The sequence below is a fragment of the Schistocerca gregaria genome, chromosome 3, assembly GCF_023897955.1.
Source record: "Schistocerca gregaria isolate iqSchGreg1 chromosome 3, iqSchGreg1.2, whole genome shotgun sequence".
In the NCBI taxonomy this organism is placed as follows: Eukaryota; Metazoa; Arthropoda; class Insecta; order Orthoptera; family Acrididae; genus Schistocerca; species Schistocerca gregaria.
The window spans coordinates 227,078,851-227,096,997 of record NC_064922.1 but is presented as its reverse complement, the minus strand read 5'-3'; the positions used below and the strand labels follow the sequence as shown (position 1 = coordinate 227,096,997).

At 39.3% G+C, this 18,147-nt stretch overlaps 1 protein-coding gene across 2 annotated transcripts in view; it reads right to left on the bottom strand.

Annotated features, from left to right (window-relative positions):
- LOC126354303 (sperm flagellar protein 1-like) overlaps positions 1-18,147 on the bottom strand; it is a 153,801-nt gene that overhangs the window by 33,428 nt on the left and 102,226 nt on the right. For both annotated transcript variants that reach the window (XM_050003858.1, XM_050003859.1), the window contains exon 4: positions 6,958-7,085. In XM_050003858.1, the coding sequence (XP_049859815.1) occupies positions 6,958-7,085 (128 nt within the window). The remainder of the gene's footprint in view (positions 1-6,957; positions 7,086-18,147) is intronic.

Here is an 18,147-nt window from a genome sequence, read left to right as displayed (position 1 = left end):
ATTTTGCCACAATCAGTGGGAGACTTGGAAACATAAACATTGATGGGAACATTTTCCAAACCATGTATCTTCTGCATAAAAATAATAAAAGTATTGTTAATATTTCATATTTGTGTATGCACACACCCAAAAAATGTTAAATACTTTAAATTAATTACATATTTCAGCAGTTGCACTGGCTCTAATAGAGCAAATACATTTATAGACTTTTAAGGTAACAGTTTTAATTGTAAGTTTTATTAAAAAAACCTTTATAGCAATACTGAGGATTGGTCAGATTTATATATAAAGGGGCAGCCATGTTGACGTGGGAGAGCAGTGTCTTAGAAGATATTTTGCAAGAACCATGTAACTGCTTAAGTAAGATGTACAACAGTGTTGTAAGCATGTTAGTACAATTATGACATGATTTAGAGTAAAGGTTCTGTAACATAATGTTTGTATTGATCATACATGGAGTAAAAACCATGTTACAGTTGACAGCATGAGCTTGTGGCAGCAGCAGATATAAAGCAAATGGATGAGTACACCCTACGAAATGATAAGCATTATTAATAATAGTTTCACATGCAATATTTCCGCAGGGGACTTCTAATGGTTTGTGTCTATGCTACATCAAGTTGCTGCACTACATCATGCAAAAGGAGGTACAACATGACAATAGGAGGCATCCCATAACTTTCATTGCCTCAGTATATATTATGGTTAAGAGAGGAACTAACTCATCAGCAAATCTGTGTAAAATCTCATAAGGATTCCATCAGGTTCCAAAGCCTTCTTTAATCTTAGCAGTTTCAGCTGTTTCTCAACACTGTTGACACTACTATCACCTGACTTTGCATTGATGCGACAGTTAAACTGCATTTGTACCCCTGGTTTTTCCTTGGTAAAGGAACATTTGAAAATTGAGTTCAGAATTATTGATGTTGTTTTGTTGTTAACTTCAGCTCCCATGTCATCCATTAGCTGTCTGGACACTAACTTTGGTGCCACTGGCAGCCTTTACCATATGACCACAATTTATTCAGATTTTATGAGAGGTCTACAATAGTTGTTAAGGCATCACATATTGCCCTTTTGACAGTAAATGTATTTGATTTAGCATCTCTCCATCAAGGGCTTTATGATTTGTTTCGCACTTATTCTGTGGTGGTCACCGTTTCAACAGAAGTGTCTTTTTACGGTGCCTGTATACCAAGAAGTGTCCCTCCCAACCTGAACCATTTTACTAAGAACATATCTGTCCAGAGTTTGGTCAACTATTCTTCTAAACTTGAGCCTTAGTTCCTTTATGTGGCCCTGCTCAGCTAAATATTTCAAATTCACCCTTGAGATATTACAGTAGGAAGACAGAGCTGCAATATTCTCATCAGTGAATGAGTGTTCTAATGATACACAACCCCCTATCATTACCTCAGTTGAATGTTTGCCACACTCTCATTTTGAACCATGTGTTACTTTTGAAGTCATCTCTAGGACTCATAAACTTAAAATAGTCGTCCAATAATGGTATTGCAAGCCTTTTAATATGATCTCAACAGTGAGGGCACATCACGAAATTACTCAAAGACATTGCTACATGGTGTGAACAAAAATTACCTTTTATTCATCTATCCAGTTCTCAAAATTTAAATGTGAAGCAACTATATGTAAATTGCAAACCAACATAGGCCAAATGTATGTTTCTGTAAATCATACTCTTTTTTTCATTATGTTGTCTTTGCATCAGGGTGAGCAAATCACTGTACAAACATATATTTTTAATGACATAAGAATGAAAGGATTTCAAAAATAGTTTAATGGGACCATGCAGAACATATATTTTGCATATTTCTATTTAATGATGTCGTAGGGACTAACAACCTGGGGTAACTCATCTTTATGTCCTGCGGTAACTCATCTTTAAGAGAGAGTCTTCATAGCTCAAAAATGTGCAATAACAATAATGCGTGGTGCCCAACCATGATCATCTTGTAGAGATCTGTTTAAGGAGTTTGGCATTCTGACTAATGCTTCACAGAATATTTGTTAACTGATGATGTGTGTTGCAAATAATCCACTACAGTTCAAAATGAGCACTGATGTACATAATCACGATGTTGTTGTTGTTGCGGTCTTCAGTCCTGAGACTGGTTTGATGCAGCTCTCCATGCTACTCTATCCTGTGCAAGCTTCTTCACCGCCCAGTACCTACTGCAACCTACATCCTTCTGAATCTGCTTAGTGTATTCATCTCTTGGTCTCCCTCTACGATTTTTACCCTCCACGCTGCCATCCAATACCAAATTGGTGATCCCTTGATGCCTCAGAACATGTCCTACCAACCGATCCCTTCTTCTGGTCAAGTTGTGCCACAAACTTCTCTTCTCCCCAATCCTATTCAATACTTCCTCATTAGTTATGTGACCTACCCATCTAATCTTCAGCATTCTTCTGTTGCACCACATTTCGAAAGCTTATATTCTCTTCTTGTCCAAACTATTTATTGTCCATGTTTCACTTCCATACATGGCTACACTCCATACAAATACTTTCAGAAATGACTTCCTGACACTTAAATCTATACTCGATGTTAACAAATTTCTCTTCTTCAGAAATGCTTTCCTTGCCATTGCCAGTCTACATTTTATATCCTCTCTTCTTCGACCATCTTCAGTTATTTTGCTCCCCAAATAGCAAAACTCCTTTACTACTTTAAGTGTCTCATTTCCTAATCTAATTCCCTCAGCATCACCCAACTTAATTCGACTACATTCCATTATCCTCGTTTTGCTTTTGTTGATGTTCATCTTATATCCTCCTTTCAAGACACTGTCCATTCCATTCAACTGCTCTTCCAAGTCCTTTGCTGTCTCTGACAGAATTACAATGTCATCGGCGAACCTCAAAGTTTTTATTTCTTCTCCATGGATTTTAATACCTACTCCAAATTTTTCTTTTGTTTCCTTTACTGCTTGCTCAATATACAGATTGAATAACATCGGGAGAGGCCACAACCCTTTCTTACTCCCTTCCCGACCACTGCTTCCCTTTCATGTCCCTCGACTCTTATAACTGCCAACTGGTTTCTGTACAAATTGTAAATAGCTTTTCGCTCCCTGTATTTTACCCCTGCCACCTTCAGAATTTGAAAGAGAGTATTCCAGTCAACATTGTCAAAAGCTTTCTCCAAGTCTACAAACACTAGAAATGTAGGTTTCCCTTTTCTTAATCTTTCTTCTAAGATAAGTCGTAAGGTCAGAATTGCCTCACGTGTTCCAACATTTCTACGGAATCCAAACTGATCTTCCCCGAGGTCGGCTTCTACTAGTTTTTCCATTCGTCTGTAAAGAATTCTTGTTAGTATTTTGCAGTTGTGGCTTATTAAACTGATTGTTCGGTAATTTTCTCATCTGTCAACACCTGCTTTCTTTGGGATTGGAATTATTATATTCTTCTTGAAGTCTGAGGGTATTTCGCCTGTTTCATCTTGCTCACCAGATGGTAGAGTTTTGTCATGACTGGCTCTCCCAAGGCCGTCAGTAGTTCCAATGGAATGTTGTCTACTCCGGGGGCCTTGTTTCGACTCAGGTCTTTCAGTGCTCTGTCAAACTCTTCACACAATATCATATCTCCCATTTCATCTTCATCTACATCCTCTTCCATTTCCATAATATTGACCTCAAGTGCATCGCCCTTGTATAGACCCTCTATATAATCGTTCCACCTTTCTGCTTTCCCTTCTTTGCTTAGAACTGGGTTTCCATCTGAGCTCTTGATGTTCATACAAGTGGTTCTCTTATCTCCAAAGGTCTCTTTAATTTTTCTGTAGGCAGCATCTATCTTCTCCCTAGTGAGATAAGCCTCTACATCCTTACATTTGTCCTCTAGCCATCCCTGCTTAGCCGTTTTGCACTTCCTGTCGATCTCATTTTTGAGACGTTTGTATTCCTTTTTGCCTGCTTCATTTACTGCATTTTTATATTTTCTCCTTTCATCAATTAAATTCAATATTTCTTCTGTTACCCAAGGATTTCTACTAGCCCTCGTCTTTTTACCTACTTGATCCTCTGCTGCCTTCACTACTTCATCCCTCAAAGCTACCCATTCTTCTTCTACTGTATTTCTTTCCCCCATTCCTGTCAATTGTTCCCTTAAGCTCTCCCTGAAACTCTGTACAACCTCTGGTTCTTTCAGTTTATCCAGTTCCCATCTCCTTAAATTCCCACCTTTTTGCAGTTTCTTTAGTTTTAATCTACAGGTCATAACCAATAGATTGTGGTCAGAGTCCACATCTGCCCCTGGAAATGTCTTACAATTTAAAACCTGGTTCCTAAATCTCTGTATTACCATTATATAATCTATCTGAAACCTGTCAGTATCTCCAAGGTTCTTCCATGTAAACAGCCTTCTTTTATGATTCTTGAACCAAGTGTTAGCTATGATTAAGTTGTGCTCTGCGCCAAATTCTACCAGGCGGCTTCCTCTTTCATTTCTTAGCCCCAATCCATGTTCACCTACTACGTTTCCTTCTCTCCCTTTTCCTACTACCGAATTCCAGTCACCCATGACTATTAAATTTTCATCACCCTTCACTATCTGAATAATTTCTTTTATTTCATCATACATTTCCTCAATTCCTTCGTCATCTGCAGAGCTAGTTGGCATATAAACTTGTACTACTGTGGTAGGTGTGGGCTGCATATCTATCTTGGCCACAATAATGCGTTCACTATGCTGTTTGTAATATCTTACCTGCATTCCTATTTTCCTATTCATTATTAAACCGACTCCTTCATTACCCCTATTTGATTTTGTGTCTATAACCCTGTAGTCACCAGACCAGAAGTCTTGTTCCTCCTGCCACCACACTTCACTAATTCCCACTATATCTAACTTTAACCTATCCATTTCCCTTTTTAAATTTTCTAACCTACCTGCCTGATTAAGGGATCTGACATTCCACACTCCGATCTGTGGAGCGCCAGTTTTCTTTCTCCTGATAACGACATCCTCTTGAGTAGCCCTGCCCGGAGATATGAATGGGGGACTATTATGGCTGTAGTTTCCCATTGCTTTCAGCCATTCGCAGTACCAGCACAGCAAAGCCGTTTTGGTTATTGTTACAAGGCCAGATCAGTCAATCATCCAGACTGTTGCCCTTGCAACTACTGAAAAGGCTGCTGCCCCTCTTCAGGAACCACATGTTTGTCTGGCCTCTCAACAGATACCCCTCCGTTTTGGTTGCACCTATGGTACGGTTATCTGTATCGCTGAGGCACGCAAGCCTCCCCACCAACAGCAAGGTCCATGGTTCATGGTGGGGGGATAATCTCTATACTAGAAGCAAAAATGACATTAATTACTCCATACTAATCACAACACTAGAAGCAAAAATGACATTAATTACTCCATAATATGGTTGCCTTTAGCACAAAAATGGGTGCACAACATTCCAGCTAAAAGTTTTGATCACTTACCCACTGATATAAAATGTCTTACAGACAGGAAAGTAAAATTTGCAAATAAACAAGAAGTTTCTCCTTACCAGCTTCTCCTGTTCTGTTGAAGAATTTCTATAATTGTAATGTATAAAAGGTATTGGGTAGGAATTATTAACTCACATCTGTATATTAATAATAATAATAATAATAATAATAATAAACTTATAGCCATATTCACAAGTGAATTGACTCATTCCACATTGAGAAATACAAGCAAAGACTCGTGCAGATTGGTGTCCCACTTCAGTATTCATGTGCAGCTGTTTATCCCATCCATCCCCCCCTCCCCCTCCCCCCCCCCCCCTCCCACACACACACACACACACACACACACACACACACACACACACACACACACACACACACACAGAATGTAACTTTAGCAATTTCTAATTCAAGATCACTTTATTGAACTAAAGACCGATATATGAAGCAGTGTGATAAAAAAACAAATATCAAGGATATGCTCTGTGGCCTTCCATGTTAGTAATCTAAAAGTATCGATTATCCATTAAGAATGTTTCATGACCTTGTTAGTAACAGTGAAATGAATGAGTTTTAAGTAACACTGTATGTAAATCCAAGCAGTAAATGACTTTCATAAAACAATGGGAAAACTGGGATGGAATAATAACTGTTTGAAAAGTAACAATATTATGAAAAGGATAGTTCCTACTTACCGTATAGCAGAGATGCAGAGTTTCAGATTAGAACAACTAAAAGACTGTCAGGAACTAAGCTTTCAGCCAACAAGGCCTTCTTCAAAATTAGATCACACACACACACACACACACACACACACACACACACACGACCACAGAGACTGTGGTTATGTTTGCATGGTTGTGTGTGTGTGTGTGTGTGTGTGTGTGTGTGTGTGTGTGTGTGTGTGTGTGTGTGTGTGTGGTCTAATTTCAAAGGAGGCCTTGTTGGCTGAAAGCTCACTCTCTGACAGTCTTTTTGTTGTGCCTATTTGCGACTCAGCATCTCCGCTGTATGGTATCAACTATACTTTTCATAATATTGTCTCATTCCATCCTGGATTTTTCATTGTTTAACAATTTGAAAAGGATTGATATGGGAGGTGTTGATGTGTTGAGTGATAGACATGCACAAGGAAAAAGAGTGCTAAGATGTCATTCAGCTACGGGACTATCTTTCATCAGATGTACGCAACAAAACTCACACACAAAATATTTCTAGCCTTAGTAGAAGTGTTGAATAGAAGGCAGGCACAATGAAAAATATCTGGCGAGTAGCCATCAATCCCTTCCATATTGTTCTTACTTCATCTTGGACTTTCCATTGTTTGATTTGGTCCAAAGGACTTAATCCAGTACCTGAATTATACGTAGCCATCTTTTTCATTGTGCCTGCCTACCACTCGGTGCCTCCTCTATGTAGTGAGTAGCTCTCTACCTTTTCATCTTGTTGGCTTACATAATACCACACATGATAATGTTTTATATCTTACCTTTTTCTGTAATGCATCAATCATCTCATCTTTTTTGGTTAACTCATCTTGCTTTTTCATGAATTCTTTCAGTGGTATAAGTATTTGCTCTTTGTCACTTCCACTTGCAGGAACTCTTACTATCTCATCTAAAATGTATAAAAGTACTATGAGCTTTCACAATATTTTCAACAAAATTGTTCATTGTCTTAATGACACATAGTTTGAATTCAGTTCACAATAATTATCAGCTGTTGTGGAACCCCAGCAAGATTGGAGTGTGGCAAAGTTGTTCCCCATTATGAATATATGGGAGGAGATCCACAGTTGTAACATTTCTCAATAACCTGCAACAGCTTAGTCTTAATTACAATGAGCATGTGTCATTCAATAGTAAAAGTCATATAAGTTGAAAAAACATATTGCTAGTGAAACTGCATTGCATATGAAGAAAGGAGGAAAACAGAAATACATTCTTATGCATCCTGATTTGTTAATCCACAATTATTCAGTAATAAACGTAATTTTAAGTGTGTTTATGTGCCCTCACATTCCTATGCAGTTCAGTATCAGAGCACTTTCATTCCTAAATGCCTCACATATCTGTGTATTGCATGATTCAATCAGCCACCCTAATGGAGGCCCACCAGTGATACCCCTGTGCAGGGAGGAGGCTTGGGCATACTGTGGTGAAAGAAGCTGGCTGGAAGACCGTGGTCGGCATATTCCTGCCATGTGCTCCTTGGTCAGACTCTAGTCCCACAGGTTGGTTGCGCTGACGAGGGTACGCTACTAGCACGGCGCATTGGCGGAATCAACCCTCCAATCAAAGACTAGTCATGTGATCAGGTGGGGATGTGGCCGGGAGCGATGAGGGTGGCTTGGAAACAGCTCCGCACTCTCTTAGTTTCAGACTTTGGACCCGAGTAGTTGTTCCTCTAGCCTCTGCCTCTCTGCTCAAACCTCCTGATGAAAAGACAGCAACCCCTCTTGGGGCTGCTCAGCCCTACGTAGGCACCCATGTACCATCATTACATGAACAAACAGGGTCAATTCCAGCTTGATTACTTTTAATTATCACAACACCCACTGGTCCTGACCTCTATCTTGACGAACACCCCTTTCAAACTCCATCAGATGCTGGTGATGCTTGTCACATTAGTACACAGCTTCTCTGTGTGCTCCAGAGTGACCACGCAGTGTCTGATGTTGTTCATGCTCCTTATGTACACCACCAGGTCTGATAACAGCACTAAACATGAACAACACTAATGCAGTTCAGTGGCCATTATACCTCTCATGGAGAATAGCTACTCTAAACGTTTATATAACTGCTGTAATGTGTAAGTGAACAAAGTTAAACTGACATCCAATCTTCTACTCTGGATGCAGGCAGTGTAATTGTGTATCTTATGCCTGGAACCCACATTATCTGTTGTTCTTTGTGTGGCCCACACACTGCAGAATGGTTTGATACTGCTCTCCATGCTAGTCTTTCCTGTACAAGCCTCTTCATCTCTGCATAATTATCACAACCTACATCCATTTGAACCTGATTATTGTCCTGTTATACTTTTACAATTTTTACCCCCAACACTTCTTTCCATAACCAAATCAAAAATTCATTGATGCCTTGGGATGTGTCCTATCAACTTATCCCTTCTTTTAGTCTGCCACACATTTTTTCCCCCATTTCAATTCAGCACCTCCTCATTTGTTATCTGGTCTACCCATCTAATCTTGAGCATTCTTCTATATTGGCATATTTCAAAAGCTTTTATCTTCTTTTTGACTGAATAGACCATTGTCTGTTTATTACTTTCATAAAAGACTATACTCCAAACAAATGACTTCAGAAAACACTTCCTTACACATGTATTTTATGTTAGATGTTAACAAATTCCTCTGTTCCAAATATTCTTTTCATGCTATTGCCAGTCTTAATTTTATATCTTCCATACCTTGGCCATCGTGCAGTTTTGCTGCCCAAGTAATAATATTCATCTAGTAGTTTTAGTGTCTCATTTCCTTATCTAATTCCTTCTACACCACCTGATTTACTCTGACTACATTCCATTTTTTTTACTTTTATTGATGTTCATCCTATAACCTATTTTCATGACAGTATTCATTTTGTTCAGTTACTCTTCCAAGTCATTTGCTGCCTCTTGACAGAAGTGTAATATTATCAACAAACTTAAAAGTTTTTATTTCTGCTCCATGCGCTTTAATTCCCTTTCCAAGTTTCTCACTGGTTTTCTTAACAGCTTGCTCAATGTACAGATTCATTTACTTCTCCAATATGACTCCATTTCATGTCATTTGACTCATAGAACTGCAGTCTGGTATCTGTACAAACTGTAAATAAACCTTCAGCCCCTGTATTTTATCCCTGCTACCTTCAAAATTTTGAAGAATGTAGTTCATTCTTTCTTCAGCCTGTCTTCTAAGATAAATCATAGTCTCACTGTTGCCTCAAGTTTTTCTAAATTTCTCCATTATCCAAACTGATATTCCCAAGTTTGGCTTCTGCCAGTTATTCTATTCATCTGTAAATATTTAATGTAAGTATTTTGCATCCATGACTTACTAAACTGAGAGCTTGGTATTATTTAGACCTCCTTTTGAATTGGCATTATTACATTCTTTTATAAGTCTGAGGGAATCTTGTCTACTCCAGGGACCTAGTTTCCAGTTACACACTTCAGTACTCTGTCAAATTCCTCTCACAGAATCATATCTTACATCCTGTATTCACCCACTTCCTTTTCTCTTTCTATAACATTGTTCTCAAGTTTGTTCCACTTACATAGGCTCTCTATGTATATCTGTCACCTTTCAACTTTCCCTTCTTCGCTTAATAATGACTTGCTATCTGGCAAGCCCCTGCCCATACCCAGAGACAGAACATCTTGTGCAATCAGCAATGATGCAATAGCAGCTTGTGAACCATCAGAGGAGTGCAAGAAAGCATCAGTGCAGAGAGGACCAGACCTCTGCAGCATGGGCTGCCAGCTCTGTGGAGACATTGGTGGTGCTGCTGCTACATTGATGATGATGGACCCTCCTTCTGGTGCCAGTGATGTGGGATCCAAAGGAGGCGATGGTGGCTGGGGCTATGAGATCCCATAGTGATCCATCTCTGAAACAAAGATATCTGTGGCAGGATCACCCAGCCAACAGGGGAGAAGTTGGGTCTGTGCAGCCTGGATGAAGCCTGTACAAGATTAAGAGAGCATCTTAAGACTTTAGTGATGACTCTCCATTCCAAGCAGCTGTTCCTGCCAAAGACTCTGAAAAGAGATGATAATTGACATTAAATTTAGTGATCTTTGGAGGAATGGCCGACTGCTGTGGTGGATGCAGCAGATGCAGCAGTGTTCTGTGTCAGTGTCCATGAAGTAGTTTGGCAAGTAAGTTACCCTTGTTTGACTAGGAACAGTAAGAGGACACAAAAATCACTGGACCATGCTGCTGTATGTGGAAGGCATGTAACTTGTCCATTTGTTGCTTAAAAGTTCTGACAAAGTTCTCTGTTTAGCTGTTACACTGCGGCTAGAATGGTGCACTTGTCACATGGTAAATATTATTGTCATTACAAAATTGCCTGAAAGTCAGTTGATGTAAACTGTGGGGTCTATTACCTGAGAGTCCAAAATGGACCTGCACAATTAATATGTAGTCCCTCCCAAAGGGTGCTGAATTTGGACAAATTGAAGAACCTTTGAGGTGGAGCAGCCTGGTGCTCCACACATGTCTAACAATGAGAGGTCAACTGTTCAGCCCGAGTCCAATCTGACTCATGTACAGTGGCATTGGGTGAGCTGCTTTGTACATACTGTGCTCCAATGGTCTTGATGTAAGAGATGAAGGACTTTTTTCTGGGGATAATGTGGAACTATTGCATATGATTGATCATTATCCTAGCGAAGCAGAGCGACACCCTTTTATACAGAGAAGCCATGCTAAAGTACAAATTATTAGCAACCAGTTGAATTGTGAACAGGTTTGACAGCATATGGCCAACCAATGTGGATGTACCTCAGCAGACTAGGGTCCACAGTTGTTGCCTGAGAGAGCCAACAGTGAATGATGGGAAATCCAGCAAGAGTTTCATGGCCCTGCACATCAGCATGGAAACAAGAGTTTTCAGATATATTGAACAATGTATTGTTGCCAACTGGTAAATGAGAGAGGGTATCTGCATTGGAATGTTTGGGTATCGGTTGATACATTGTTTCACAATTATATCTGGCAATATCAAAGACTAGCTTTGCAGCTTCTGTGCTGTACATGCTGGGCCTGGTTTGTCACCAACTAAAACTTCCCTTCATAAAGATACTGGTGGAATTTTGTCACAGTGTTGATAATGGCAAGAGCTTCCTCCTCTAGCTGTGAATAATCTTACCGAGCCTTGGCCAAGAGGTTTGATCCAAAAGCAGTCAATCTATCCATAGCTCCAAATCTATGTGAAAGCATTATAACAGTCCTGTATGCTAGGACGACTGGCTTAGCAGGATAAAAACACTTTAAACAACTATCACTCAATAAATCAGCCTTCAATTGCTGAAAAGCAGTTTGACACTCCTAAGATAATTCAAAAGGAACATTTCTCTGATGTAATCTGTGCTATAGAGCCACAATTTGTGCTGTATTCAGATGTAGCAAGTGTAGTACGTGAGTTTTCTTAGTACTGCTTGAAGTTTGGCTATTTTGCAAGGTATTGGGAGGTCAAGAATTGCAGTTAAATGAGGCTGCTAATGGTGGGTGCCCTGAAAATTGATAACATGTCCTAAGTACATAGCTGCAGTTTGAAAAGAACACTTTTTGTTGCAATTGAGACCAGCAGCAGAGAGAAATTGAAATAAATTTCTCAAATTAGAGAGATGGTCTGCAGGAATCCAACCCAAAACCATAATATCATCTAAATAGTTCATGCACAAAGGCACTGTAACAGTCAGCTGTTCAAAACAGCACTGAAAAATTGCACGTGCTGAAGCATTGCCAAATGTCAAAGGTAAAAACTTGAACAACCTTGTGTGGTGTTGATCACAAAAAACTTCTAACACTGCTCATCTAATGGACTCGGCAAATAGGAATGTCATAAGCCTATTTTAGAGAAGAAGCAACTTGCTCCTAGCTTATCCATCAGTTCATCTGGCTGTGGTAATGGAAATGAGTCAATCACTGTTTGAAGATTCACTACTGACTTGAGATCGCCACAAAATCTTAACTGGCCAGACAGTTATCTGATGACTAACAGATTGCATTGCAAGCCTCAGAATTGGTTATGTTGCCTAGGCTGCCCTGAAAAGTTGACTGAACAGGGTAGCACAGTGGTTAGCACACTGGACTTTATTCAGGAGGGCGACAGTTCAAATCAACTTCTGGCCATCCAGATTAAGATTTTCTGTGATTTCCCTAAATCACTTAAGACAAATGGCAGGATGGTTCCTTTGAAAGGGCATGGCCAATTTCTTTTCCCGTCCTTTCATTAATTGAACTTGTGCTTCATCTCTGATGACCATCTTGTCAATGATATGCTAAACACTAATCTTCGTACCTTTTTCATTAAAAAGTTCACTGAATTCTGCACAGAGTTTTGAAACATTGAGGCACAGAAATATTTATTGACATGAATTTGCAACCCAGACAAATTGAACAAATAAATACCAAACATGTTTTGACTGTACTATGGACACAACACTATGCATGAAATTGTCTTTGCAATATTGCAAAAAGCTGCAAGCAGGCTACAAACACCAAGGACTTGGATAACATGACTGTAGTAAGCTAAGAGAATTGTCCATGACTTGTAGAATTTAGGCTTTCCTAATGGTTCATAAATGCATCTGTTCAAAATTGTCATTGAATTTTCCTTAGCCAACTGGATGCATACATTGCAGTTTGCAATCTATAAAGTGACAAAGTTTGTTTGCTTGCTGCTGAAAACAAGAAGAGTTCTGAGATTTCTGCAACACTGATTTCAACACTGACTTGGAACCATGACTAGCACTAGATGGCTTTGAAAGTATGACAATGAAGTTCACAGACTGAATTTGGTATGAGGAACAGATGGCTTGTGTAACTTTCACTTTTGCAAACACGCTGATTGTACATGCCGATGCTTGCCACAATCAAAACATTTTGCATCGTGGGAGAGGTACGCTTGCTGTATGTATGACATGAAGCTCTGAGGGCAAGATTTGACACCATGTGCGATCTGCATAGCACACTGCTTCTGCTGTTTATGGTGCTGCCCTGGCTGTGTCTTGAAATGATGTAGCCTGTGAATTGGGTGCATGACTCGTTTGCTGTTGTACATCTTTTGCTCCACAGAAATGTAATGAGAGTCAAAGTCAACCAAAGCACTATCATAAGAGTACTGGACTCCTTTAAATCTGACACTTGTTTCAAACTAGGATCCAGATACTTTAGTACTTGTGCACCAATTGTGGAGTTAGTACACTTCCTGGGTAATATCATCTTGATTCATGGCATCACTGTAGTATCTCCCACATTCACACTTAACCTTGCTATGCCTGGTCTTGCATTGTAAATTAGCTACCCCCTGTTTAATAGTCTGACAAGGTGGTCTAAAAATCTGAAAAACTTGTAACAAGCAGCAGTCATGTTCATTTGTGGATCAAAGTACTTGTCTAATGCAGCAATCAAATCCTCATAGTCTACACTTTTAGCATGGACAGTAGGAAAAGTGTATATGCCAAGACATAAGCTGCAACAAATACTGTTGCCAAAAAATGTTATTTTCTGTCCACACCTTGAGTATGGTGTGCAGTAAGCAGGGTGTGGAGCTCAGCATGGTATCCAAATCAGTTTTTCTGCTGTGCATCAAATGGTGGGAACTGTGATGCATAGACAGGTGGCGCTTGTGGCAGCACTGCTTGTAGTGCACAGAGCGATATCATCACAATAATTTGGAATGACATACATTTCACCATTCCATCCATAAGTTGTTGATTGTTGAATTTTCTGAGCTTGTAACTGAATAGCTTGGCTTAGAGACAGCTCCTGTGGTATGTGGCCATGATTCAGTACACAGTAGACACTAAATAGTAAAAAAATTTAAACACTGGAACTGTAAAGAATTTTTTAATTAGAAGTCACAGAGAAGAAAATGCAAAAAAATATCAGCTTCTGTATACAGACCATAATGAAAACAGCAGCTGCAGGTCAGAATGTCCTGACAGACTCAATACACTAGGAATGCTGTAGGCAAGCACACTGTTTGTCCACAAATCTGCAAGAAACACACACTATCTTCATTGTCATAGTGCTTCTGTCTCAGCAAGGCATAAATTCACCAAATAACAACAGCTGAATAAAGGACCAGATGTGGTGGCAATATTTTTTTATCCTGTGGTGATCTATGGGCTCTAAATGCAGAAAGCAGAGAATGCAAGACACAACAGTTAGGTAAAAAGTCATATACTTAACTCGGTAACTTGCATATCATGAACGCAGTCAGATACAATAGAATATCCAGAGTGTCAAAGTCCATAATACACAGTAGAATAGAGAGAGAGGCTGGATACCTATAGGTGTACGTCACAATACTGAAGAGGCCTGATGATGGCTTGTGGCATCCACTTATACATTCTGATAGGGGCACTGCCTGAGGAAAGCATGTCCATGAGGCAGCCATTGGTTGGCAGCTGCTAGCTGCTGTATGGCTACCTCTCATGTGGGTATCCCTAAAACCTGGTGCCAACCTATGAATTAGGAATAGACAAACAGTACCTGGTGTCTGTGGTGAACAACTCAAGGCAGCCAGAAAGATGCAGTATTTCTCAATTTCTAAAAAGCATTTGGTTCAGTACTACACTCACAACTCATTATTCAAAAGTATGAACAAATAGGATGTCAAGTGAAATTTGTAACTGAATTTAGAATTTCTTGGTAGGGAGGATGCAGCAAGTTATCTTGGATGGAGAGTCAGTGACAGATGTAGAAAGGTAAGGTGTACCATGGGAAGCGTGTTGGGTCCTTTGCTATTTATTTTATACGGGATGGTCAAAAACAGTCTCAAAAGCTCGTAAGAGTGTTGCAAGGTAGGTTGTGCTGAGAAATAATTGGTAAGATAAAAATTCAATATGTTGTACTGTTTCCAAACTGGCTAATTAGGCTGTTGTGTGCATAGATTCAAGTGGCTTAACAGAGGAAGTATAAAAAAACAAAGTGTTCTCTGATTTCCTTAAACCAAACAAGAGAGTGATACAATAATTGGGCATGAGAAGGTAGTAAGGACTGAATCTGGATCAGAGGCTGAGCAGTTGTGCTCTATCATCTATGAGATCAACTTGCAGTAATTGTATCTGACAGGCTTCTTGAATTTGTATGCACAATGGCCTTCAAAGCTAATTAGTTTAAAATGGCGCAATGTATCAGATTCTTTTCCTAAAAATTACTTCTCACTACACAACCTACGTCCAACACCATTAGAGGCTTTTGAGACTTTTTCTGATTACCCTGTATATTAATGATCTTACAGACAATATTAATAGTAGCCTCAGACTTTTTGCACATGATGCTGTTATCTATCATATGTATAGTCTGAAAGAAACTGCAAAAATATTCAGTCAGATTTTGATAAGGTTTTATGTTGGTGGAAAGACTGGCAACTTGCCTTATATGATCATAAATATAAAATTGTGCACTTCATAAAATGAAAAAAAAACTGTATGCCACAACTATAATATCAGTGAGTCACAATTGGAATGGTAAATGCAGATAAATACCTGGGTGTAACACTTCATAGGGACATGGACTGGAATGATCACATAGGCTCAGTCATTGATAAAGCAGGTTTGTTTATTGGTAGAATACTAGGGAAGTGCAACCAGTCCACAAAGGAGACTAGTTACAAATCACTTGTGTGACCCATCCTAGATTATTGCTCAAGTGTGTGCAACCTGCATCAGGTAAGACTGATGGGGGATATTGAGTGTATACAGAGAATGCCAACATGAATGGTCACAGATTTGTGTGGCCTGCAAGTGATTGTCACAGAGATGTAAGAACTGAATCGGTAAACTCATGAAGATAGACATAAGCTATCCTGAGAAAGCATGCTTCCAAAATTTCAGCACCCATCTTTGAATGATGACTCTAGGAATATACTACAATGCCCTACATTTGCTCCCATAGGGATAAGTGGACAAGACAGACTTATCACATCACACACAGAGGCATTTAAATAGACATACTTCCTGCACTCCATATGTCACTGGGACGGGAGAAAGTCCTAATAACTGTTACAATGGGACACACCCTCTGCCATGCAGTCTACAGTGATTTGCAGAGTATGAATTTATATGTAGATGCAGATAGATACATTGAAGAAACAACAGGTTTTTGAAGTTTCAGAGGAAGCATTAGACAATAACTGACTGCCTCCTCAGTGGCACCCATACACAATGATATTGAGGAGGTAGAGGGAGGGGGAGGGAAGGAATGTCATGTCGTTCATTACAGATACCACACCGGGAATGTATATTCCTAGTTCACAAGTTGGCACCAGGTGTTATGAATACTGCTCTGACAGGCAACCACACAGCAACAAGTGGCTGCCAACTGATGGTCGCCCCATGGTCACACCCTCCTTAGCTGGTATTACCACTACTGAAGTGTATAACACGCCACTACAAGCTTTTCTCACCCCTTCAGTATTGTGATACACACCAGCAAGTACTCACCCCTCTCTCTGTTCCACTTGGCTACAGATTTGGACCCTCTAGATATTCTATTGAATCTGAGAGCATTCATGTTCTGCAACTCACTGAGTTAAGTAAATAGTTTTTATCTAAACTGTTGTTAAGTCTATCTACATCTCTCATTCTCTGATTTCTACCTTTAGAACACCTTGATCTATGGCTTATAGTACATCACATGAGAAAAGTGTGAATCAGTGTCTTTAAAATTCATGTTGATTGTCATGGAAGAGGTCATTCTGTTTTGAGATGTCCCATTATGTTTGAGCTCAGAATATGTTCTTAGAGTCTACAACAGATCTGTGTCAAGGATATTGAATGATAGTTATATGGAATACTTCTGCTATCTTTCTTGTATGCAGGTGTGACTTGTGCTTTCTTCCAGCTACTGGGAGTGGTCTTTTGCTCAAGGTATTTACATCATATTACCAAAGGAGCTAACTCATCTGTGAATTGGGTATAGACTCTTATATGGATTTCATTGCGCCCTGGATCTTTGTTCAGTTTTAGTGATTTCAGCTATTTCTCATTGCCATTGACATATCTATTTCACTTGTATTTTTAGGTGTACAAGAATTAAATTGGGCAAACACTCTTGGGTTTTACTTTGTACAGGAAGATTTGGAAACACAGTTAGGCATTTCTGCTTTTGGTTTGCTATCCACAATTTCAGTTTCTTTCTCATCCACGAGTGTCTGGTGTCACTAACAGTCTTTTCATAAGACCAGAATTTCTTTGTGTTTTGTAAAAGATCTTTTGATAGTATTGTGCTACAGTTGTATAGTATTGTGCTACAGTACTCACTGAAGGCTTTGTGCATTGCTCTCTTGACACCCAAACACATTTCACTCAGCTTATCTCTATCTGTAGTCCAGTGCTTAGTTTTATACCTATTATGCAGTAGCCTCCATTTCTTTAGAGTGACTGTATACCACTGATGCTCCCTTCCATCATGAACTTTTCTTTTGGGTACATATCTATCCAGCACATAGTCAACTATTCTTTTAAATTTGAGCCACAGTTCCTCTACATGCTCCTGACCTGAACTAAAAGTTTAAAGTTCCTCACTGAGATGTTACACTACGCCTTCTCTGTCTAGTTTACTTAACATACAAATATTTCTACTTGTATTAGTTGCCCTTTGTATTTTGATATTCATGGTTGCTATAACTGCCTCGTGCTCCATGATACCAGTTACAATGTGGACATCCTTGAAGACATCAGATCTATTTGTTGCCAAGAGATCTAGTATATTTACATCTTGAGTGAAGCCCCAAACTATATATTCAGAGAAAGCATTTAATAATGTTTCACAGTTGCCCACCACTAACAAAATTGTAATGATCTGAATTAACTGTTGGATGTTTAAAGTCTCTTCTGAAGATTATAGTATGATTCAGGACTTTTCGTACAAGTGAACTAAAATTTTCTCTAAGTTTTTTGGTTACATCAAGAGGTGAGTTTGAGGGTTGATAGCAGG